Below are 9,611 nucleotides of genomic sequence, written 5' to 3'. Positions count from 1 at the left end.
TATATTTATTCATGTATTTACTTATTAACTTACTTATTAACTATCAATTTATGTCTAAAATACCTTTCCTATTTCTGCAGCCTCACCCTCTTGCTACTGTGACAACGAAATTTACTGAATACGCGATGAATAAAGTTATCCAATATTGTATTATATTAAAAGGCATTGTCATCTGTCACACAGGTATATGATCAATATTCCAATATTCATGGAGTGCAATGGAGAGCCTTTGGAGGGAGTCATGAAAATGGATGCGCTGCCACAGATGGATGGAACATGTGATGCATGCGAACCCGATGAGCCTCTACTGGCCACCCAGGTGTGCCACACCTGTAGGTTTGCCTTCTGTTGTTTACATGGTGACAGACATGCCTCCAGTACACATCACTTGCTAACACCTTTCAAACATGTGGGCAACCACGCCAAAGGAAATAACTCAAACCTATTATCTGGATTCGGAATTGGGGTCGAGGAAGAATGTTTGAAGGTCTTGCCAAATGAACAGAATGTAAATCCGAGGCAAGCAGCGAATGAAGATAGGAGTGGTGAGCACATGAATGGCCATGAATCCAAGAATCACATGCTGATGCAGGGTGCTGTGTTGGGAACTCAGGGTTCACAAAATGGGCAGAATCACATAGCTGCTAAAGAGGATGTGAAGAGGGACACAGTGACAGTAGAAAGACTACGATGCAAGGAGCATGGACAGGAAGGCACCCTCTACTGTAAACAGGATGAAAAGATTATCTGTGTTGTCTGTGCTGTGCAGGGTGAGCACCAGGGACATGAGATCATTACCCTTCATGATGCTTACAAATGGCAGAAGGTGAGTCTCTAACATAGAACCTGACTGATTATGATGCAAACCATAGTCACACTGGTGTTTAGGACCAAAATTCTCAATACAATCAAATTATGTCAAGTATTCTTTGGTTTAAGTTAGATTTTCACTCCTGTCCAATATCACCAAAGTCAGTTGATGCGCACTGCTTCAAAAATAGAATACAATGTGAAGACTATTTTTAGGCTAGGAATCAATAATTCATTTTTGATTCCCAGCCTCACAATAGCTCAACAATCGATGTGTCTCTAGATTTTTTTTGGCGATTGGGGAGTCAATAAGATATACACGTATATATTTTCCTAACAAATGGTCAAATATTTTTTTGTCAGTTATCTGTTAGCGTATTTCCTTTTATAAAATACATATGTATACATACACACACGCAGACAACAATTTGGAATTTTTGAGACACTTTTACAAAATATTGTGGGTTTTTTTGTTTGTTTTTTGTTGTTGTTTAAGATCCCCAGTTAGAAATCACTAACACAAATGTATGGGGTGAGCAATGCAGAGTAGTGCTTTAAATTGGAGAACCTGGTGAGTGAAAAAGGGGACTGTACTGCTATCTGAAAAACTAAAATGACTAACATACTGTTTCATTGATAAAACATCTTTTAGCTCTGTTAAAAATGTCCCAATCTTAGTACTCAAAACTCATTAGCATTAAAATATATAATAAAAGAACATAGTGGCAATGGCTATCGTGGAGTATTGCAGTGTTGCTGTAGAAACAGTGATGTCCTCTGGCCTGCGGCTAGGCCTCTGAAAAACAGAGTCTCTGACATTAGCTACAACACGTTCTCTTCCATCAGGGCCGCATATAGATTGGTGCGAGACAAAGGGGGTCACTCATGGCCCAAAGCTGTATTATTTATGCGAAAACCACTCAATCTCTTTATCCTCTCTGTGTATTCCCGTGACAAAAACGTGGGAGTTGTGATATGGATTCTGTTTGCATTTTTTTTTTTTGCAGTTTTTCTGTATCGGGTCTTAAACTCTTCTGACCTTCCACATTATGCTGTTAAATGTATTGTAGAAACAATTGCAGTAAGTGAAATTTTAGTGATCCTAAAATTGAGTTTCACAGATCTCAGTTTGTATTATATGTAATAATACTATGGATAATAGCAACCAATTCATAAGTTGTTGCATCTGCTGTTTGTGCTTACGATGTAGAATAGACCGGGATGTGACCTGCTTGACTGCACACAAAAGGTGGAAGAAAAAATGTCAAAAAAATGGACGAATCCAGAGGTGAGTCCAAATATCTTAATAAATAAATAGTGAACAAAAAGCCAATTTTATTTGTGTCTTTAGAGCTTATGCAGAGAGGGAAAACAAGGTTATGATACTTCAGCATCACTTTTTGGCTTTAGCTTTGTGAAATTAAAAAGGTTATATGAGCAATTGAGGAAATGAAAAAAGAATCCTCCTCTTGAGTATACTTGCGCTGTACAAAAATGCGGCTTAAGCAGCATTACACAATGCATATTAATGCCATGTGTCATGGAAATGAGAAATATCTAGCATAGTTTGTTTTTTATCAGGTAAATAAATCATTACACAAATTTAGTGTAGTTAGATAGAATAGACTCCAGCAACCTCCATGACCCTCATGAGGATAAGTGGTATGGATAATGAATGTATTTCTGTTAGACTCATATTAAGGGCTTGGAGTAATAAGGCTTTTATTTTGAGTGAGATTACGCTCATATCATTTTTCCATCATGTAAATGGTGTGTCTTGATCAAGCTATTTCTCATTTGGGAATCAGTGGCAAAGACAACCACAATGGAGAGTTAGTAATTAGGGATGGATTATGTCACAATAGTGTGCAGAGCCATATTTTACCCCCTGGTTTATATATTTATCTTGGTACACCATCAATGAACTAGCACATGTCTGAATTTCTTCCATGCAAATGTAATTTCATAAAAGAACTGGGGGGTTAATATTTGATTACTGACTTCACCCTTAGACGTCCACATTAAGATATATTCTGACATTGTCTTAGATAGAATAGAAGAGAACACATTTAACCTGATTTTCTCGAGCCGTGTCTTAAACCCTTGTGGACCAAAATCAGTTAATTGAATCACATAATTAGCGGAGTGTGTGTTATGTATTTTAAACAGTGCTTAAAAGCAGAATATTGAATTCAATCGTAAATAGAATGGATGGACTGAAAGTTTTGATATTATGTAGTACCTTATGTTCCCTATTCTTACAACAGGGGCAATTTACACAGTTCTTATTTATGACTCGACTGTAGGATGTGTACCCTTTTTGTGTATTACTGCTATTTCAGACTTCTTAGGTTTCTCATAGCGTCTGATCTATCTATCTTTTTTTTAAAGATGTTGTTAAAAATTAGTATATATATACAAACAAACATAGAATTTGACCATTCATGTTCTACTTCAGTACTAGTTTAGATGCCCAATACGACTATAAAGAAAATTTTGATCGGAATACCCTGCTTTATAGTGGTTACCAAGTGTGAATCAGATTATTGGCTACGTAAAGTCAGTCACTACAACTCACAGAGTCTTTTTGAGCTTTGCTTGGCATTAGCCTTTAATTTGAATAGAATTTTTTTCTTTAAAGGGTGAATGACATCCTCTGTAAAGCGCTTTGGTCACAGATATTATTTTGATCAGGCACCATATAATCAGTATACTCAATTAGATTTTTGTTTTAAAAACGGAATAAAATGGCACTAGGAAAATTGAGTGCTGCTGCACAGCAATTTATCATTAGTTGTCAAGGTAAAATTATTTCAGCTTTTGCAACTCATCAGTACGTCACGCTCTATAGTGATGAATGCAATATAAGTATGACTGGAATAGATCAAATTTACACAGACACCAAGACAGTCAAGAAGCAATATCCTTGTTTTAGGTTTCAATATGCAGAGCCATTGGAGTGACAATCACAATACTTCATCCTTTTCCTGAAATACAAAATGTTTTTAATTTATAACCTTAGCGGAGAGCAATATTGTTTTAAATTAAATGAAAAGATTTTCCTACACTTTATCCTGTTGTGACTGTCATAAATCTACAACTAAGAGTAAATTTATCTGCGAAACCTCTTAGGGTACCTTTCCATAATAGATTTTAACACTGTAATTATTGATGCAATCATTTGGATATTGACGGTAGTAGTAATATTGTGAAGACTGTTTACACAGAATAAACAGGGTTTCTGCATAATCTGTAAAAGGCATTGAGTTATTGATTTTAAAAATATATGTTTATTTTATTTTGTGGTACTATAATAAAATGGTCCACTTCTAGGTACCATCTGTCCTGCAACCGTAGGCGGGGACATTTTGCGGCAACTAGACCAAATTACTTGATTCCATGATTATTTTTCTTAATTTTTTTCAATCTGTCTTTCTGTCAAGTTGATCTGAAATTGAATTTGAAACAACATTAAAAAGTCTTTATAAAGGCTTTATTTTCACTGGTGTCGAGCAGTAGGTGTCAGACAGACAACTGCTTTGTTTACCGTTGTGTGCGCCCAATATTCCTTCCGAGTACTCCTGGCTTCACATGGTTGTATTACTTGTGATTATTTTGGTACTTTGCATTCTTAATCTACTCGTTGACTCAGTTATGCTGTTTTTGATTTACCTAAGGGTGCCCAGCTCTGGTTCTTGAGGGCCTCTATCCAGGCTGTTTTCCACGTCTCCAGCCACCAGCACCCATGAATCAAATTATCAGGATCGTTAGCAAGCTTCTGGACAGCTTGATCATTTGATTTAGGTGTATTAGAGGAATGAGATATGGAAAACAGGCTGGATCGGGCCCTCAAAGACCTTAGTTTTTCACCCCTCATTTAACCACATAGATCTAGTGATACCGTAGTTTAGACTTTTGCTGGCCATTTGTGTTTCTTCCTTGTTTAATCGCCGACTCGGTCGTGCTACTTTTGTTGTATTTTGTCATACTAGCATTTTCTTTGGTCTGTTCTATTTTGTCATACTTGCATTTTCTTTGGTGTGTTCGTTCCATTTTGTGATACTCACATTTTCTTTGGTGTGTTCTCCCTGTTTGTTAAAATCTTTGTTCATTTCTATTCCTGCTTCTGACTCTTGTGTTGTATACATTATCAACGGCTTGCCATTTAAAAACAAAAGGAACCCTGTTTAAAAAAAAATCATAACCTTGCAATATGTGTAATTTTAATCATGGGACATATTTTGCAAGTAAAATGGGCCTGTGTCCTTGTTGCTCAATGTCAAGTTTAGCTTCAAGGACAGGTACAGCAATGGCAATCACAGGGTGTCATCCATCATTGAGACCATCTGTATAGCCGCTCTGTCAGCCACCTCTGGTAACTGGGTCTGAACCCAACGGAAATCATGAGAACATAGGAGCGTTGTTAAGTGCCTGCAGAGATTTGACCTAAGTGCAGCAGAATATTGTAGAAGGTTAATTTGAGTAACTGGCAGCTGACACCACAGCTAAATTTGCATCTTATCATTCTGACATCTCAGTACTGCCCCAAAGATTGTCTATACATTAATCAAACATATGCATTTACTGTGTACTGTCAAGGTGCAGTGTGCTGGCTGAAACTTATTTTCCAGCTTCCTTACTGGGCAATAGTAGCGATATTATGTTGATTTGTCAGCATGTCCTCTCTGCACTCAAATGTCAGGCCTTAAATTGTTATGCATGGCAGGAGAGCATTAGAGTGACAGCTCCTAGTGAGGAAAGGTCTGTGTGTGAGAGTGCTTGTAAAAGAGCCAGATATAAGTTGCACCAGTTGGAGTTGTATTGTATTAATGAGTTGAAGAGTTTCAGGAGGAAATGGCTGCATGAAGTATTTAATTATCACAGACTCTAACAAAAGACAAGCTAACGTTTTAGACTTTATTCACATAAAAGAGAATTGTACATTTCAAAGCTTCTTTCAACCCATTTGGCAACCCGGTATAGCTCAGAAAATGTTTTCCCCCCTCTTTATAAAACTACCACTAGCTGCAAAAACACATGTTGTTTTTTGGAGAGAAGGCTGCAGAAGAACTAGGGGAAGGAAGAGTGGAAAAATGTTTTTTCTTCCTTTTTTTAATGTATTTTCCTATTTTACTTTGTCCTATCTTCTCTGCTCCTGCGTTTCCTTCTCAGCCCCCCAACTCCCATTGCATTGTAGGTCTGTGGCCCTGGCACTGCTCACAGAATTTTAATTGAATGAATCAGTATCTTTCCCGAAGGTGGTGGCTTGGCTGGCCACTTAAACTTTAGTGAAACCAATCAATGGTTATTCAAAAAACAACAACAAAAACCCCAAAACTTAAAAATGATGTTTATTTTAGCTTCTAAAGATTTACTCGATGACATTAATAAAAATTCAAGAACTGTGATCAATTGTAGCTTCACTGTGTATTTTAAGAATAATGTAGATTTTTTCCCACAAACATTGCATTTGGATGATAAAAATGTTTGATTCCCAAAATAATTTAGAAAATATTGCTAAAGCGCCAAATCTGCCTCCCAGGATCCATTTGTCGCTGAGGCAACAAAAACTCGCTGAGAGGGCAGAGAGATCGATGTACGTCAAGGTGGTCTAAGAGATTGGTCGTAGTACTGAAAGAATGTGCCACATCATGACAGATAAGATAATAAGGGTGATTAGATTTATGTTAAGATTCCTGTTGTGGCTTGGCTAATGGACGGAGCAGTTGTCTTCAAAGATTTATGTCTACTGCTTTCTTTCCACTTAGATTCATCCAAAGTGAAAAGAGAGAGCTTGAGTGGTTGTAAAGGCTGACCCCAATCTTGTAAGGCTTCTTTAGTTCAGTGTCTTACCATTTTTGGCATTTTCTTGTACATATTAAAGATAATGGTGTATGCTTAAATGTTATGTTTTAGTCTGTATTTGGTTTGTATGTTGGCATACAGAGTTCTTATCAAGTGAAAATGATCTTTAGAGAGACCGCTGTGGTAAAGGTAGGGAAGGAAGATGTAGGTATGTATTAGATGTGGAGGTACTTATATTAGGGGTAATGGTTCACATGGTTATATTGTTAACTGTTTTGGTTTTTGCATGTTTGGTTCAGTTTACTTGGTGAATGTTTCATTTCTTTTCCTCCTGTGTGTTAGTGCTGAAAGCTAAGTGCTGCGTTCAGGACCACCAGAACCAAAGTCCTGTAAGAGTTTCCTCTAATGAGAGATAGACCGATAAGGGTCTTCCACTCGGTACTGGGTATACACATATACATAAGTAAGTAATGAGTTATAGCTAAAGAGATCCTCAGTGGGAAAGTCGGTAGATTAAGAAGGAATGGCAGTAAGCAATTTAATTTCTTTGAAAGCCAAACAGATGGCCTGTTATGGTAGAAAGGGCCTTTTCAGTCTCCATATACAGATGGGATGCATGATGTTTACCTCCAGGGGATTAACTTCAAACTATTAATTATCCACAGCATCATCAGGATGCCCTTAGTGTTATAAAATATCATTCACTTGTTAAAGTACAGTCTAATGCAGCTGTGGCCAAATGTGGTCTCCGAGAGTCCCTATCCAGGCTGTTTTCTATATCTCCCTGCTCTACCACACCTGTAATCAAATTATCAGCAAACTGTCCAGAAGCTTGATACCGATCAAGATGATTCGATTCAGGTGTGTTGGTGGAGGGAGATATGGAAAACAGACTGGATAGGGGCTCTCAAGGACCGCAGTTGACCACCCCTGGTCTAATGTATATTTGTTGCCTTTTATGTTGTTAAATAACATTTAAATGTACAAGTTTTAAGTTTCCGCATACATGTGGCTCTATGTTTTGACTTCATAGTGAAGTCTAGCGTCTAAATGGAAGCAGTTTTGAATCACTAGGGTTTTCCTAGACGTTAGATGCACGTCTAAACACAGCAATCAGTGGAGAAGCAAGCCTCTTAGGCCCTTTACACGATCTGATCAAATCCATAGAAAATGCCCCACTACACAAACAAACTGAAGATTGGAATTGGAAAATCTGAAATACAGTCAATACACATTGTAGTATTGATGCCAAGCAGTGATGGGTTGTACAGCTTTATGTGGGGTTGGTTATGGGAAGAAAAAAAAATAAGACAAAAAAAAAACCTGACTGACTGCGGGCCAGAAACAGGGAACACACTGAATCGGTAGCCAGCCGATAGCAGGGCACAAGGAGACAGACAACGATGCATACTCACACCCATACCTCGGGGCAATTTAGAGTGTCCAATCAGCCTACCATGCATGTTTTTGAAATCTTGGAGGAAACCGGAGTACCTGGAGGAAACCCTCGCAGGCTCGGGCAGCACATTCAAACTCCACATGGGTGGACCAACCTGCATTTGAACTCAAAAGCCCAGAGCTGTGAGTCCGACGCGCGAACCATTCAGCCGTCGGGCCGCTAAAATAAAACAAACAAATCAAATGTATTTCATAATATATAGGTAGTTTTATTTATTTGGAGGTCAATGTGCGATATACTGTCATCTTTTGCCACTTTTCAGCTTAAGTCTGTTGAGTATATCACGTTAAGTATCCAAATAAAAGAAAAATTCATAAAATGTCAAAATTTACGCCACTCAACTCAGCGCCGAAGAACAAAATTGGCGGGCACTGGGAATATGCTGTCGCTCTTATCCGAAAATAAAGCTCTCTGAGCTGGTAAGACGGCTGCACGCCACAGAGGAGCTGAGTGGAAGTTGCATTTACTTCTAAGTGTGGGCACTGGGCGAACATCGTCTCTCTTTTTAAAAATACAGCTCTCTGAGCAGACTGGATGGCTGAGAGCCTCAGGGTAGTGGAGCTGAGGGTTACATGGGAACTAAGTAATTCACTGATGGAATCATTTTGAAAACGCCAGGGTTTATAATTGTATTTGTTTGTTAAGTTAATTTGATTTTCAGCACCCCGATTATTTTCTATGTAAATATTAATTACCTGTACTATTTGCTCTCTCAACTATAACACAGATGCCTGCACTGGAATTGGAGGCCTATATGAGCACTCAGTTCAATATGCTTCACAGATTGGTAAATCTGGAAGAAAAGAAGACACTTCACCTTCTAGATCTGAAGGAGGCATCACTGACGGCATCTGCTGCAGAGAAGATTGCAGACATCAATGTCCAAATTGAGCGTCTCCAGGAAGAAGTGGCCAATATTGGCCATCAGCTTTTCCTGTTGGACAGGTCAACAATGGGTCCTATACTGACAGTAGAGGGCCACGAAGACAAATCAGGATCAAGTCATAGTTTAACGGTAATTTTTCTGCCATCTACATTATGTTACTTCCACAACTCAGCCAATTATGCCATGCCCCTTGCTCCAAAATGGCTTCAAATCTAACCCAGATGCCCCTTGTGTACCTCTCTGGCTTCTTGCTTAAGTAGTATTATTGGTCAGTGGGCACAGCCATGCCCACAAACTGCAAATCAGATGTTTGCTCAGACATTTTTCAGGATCTACTGCCAAATTACATTTAATTATCTGCACATTTCCTAGTTGTTAAATAACACTTCATTGCCACGTGGGCAGCATTTATGTCTCACTATTGTGAACATTTAAACACATCACACATGTATTACCTCATGGTTAGTGCGCAATCATGAAAGAAATTATAAAAAAAAATTATAATAAAATAATTAAAAAATTAAGTTAAAAAAGAAATGTGCAGCCCTACTTTAAAATTTCTTGTTTAACAACAACTAGTAACAGTGGGGATGTAGTTCATGCAGTTATATGCTACAACGTAGACCTCTTCTTCACATTTCACTCTTTTCA

At 38.1% G+C, this 9,611-nt stretch overlaps 1 protein-coding gene across 3 annotated transcripts in view; it reads left to right on the top strand.

Moving 5' to 3' along the window:
- trim44 (tripartite motif containing 44) overlaps positions 1-9,611 on the top strand; it is a 32,626-nt gene that overhangs the window by 827 nt on the left and 22,188 nt on the right. For 2 of the 3 annotated variants that reach the window (XM_077710529.1, XM_077710528.1), the window contains exons 2-4: positions 184-826; positions 2,021-2,098; positions 8,802-9,089. In XM_077710529.1, the coding sequence (XP_077566655.1) occupies positions 188-826; positions 2,021-2,098; positions 8,802-9,089 (1,005 nt within the window). In that variant the 5' untranslated portion in view covers positions 184-187. The remainder of the gene's footprint in view (positions 1-183; positions 827-2,020; positions 2,099-8,801; positions 9,090-9,611) is intronic. The other variant, XM_077710531.1, reaches the window with a different exon arrangement.

The sequence above is a fragment of the Stigmatopora nigra genome, chromosome 2, assembly GCF_051989575.1.
Source record: "Stigmatopora nigra isolate UIUO_SnigA chromosome 2, RoL_Snig_1.1, whole genome shotgun sequence".
NCBI classification, from domain to species: Eukaryota; Metazoa; Chordata; class Actinopteri; order Syngnathiformes; family Syngnathidae; genus Stigmatopora; species Stigmatopora nigra.
The sequence above is the reverse complement of the archived record's forward strand: the minus strand, read 5'-3'. Positions and strand labels throughout refer to the sequence as shown.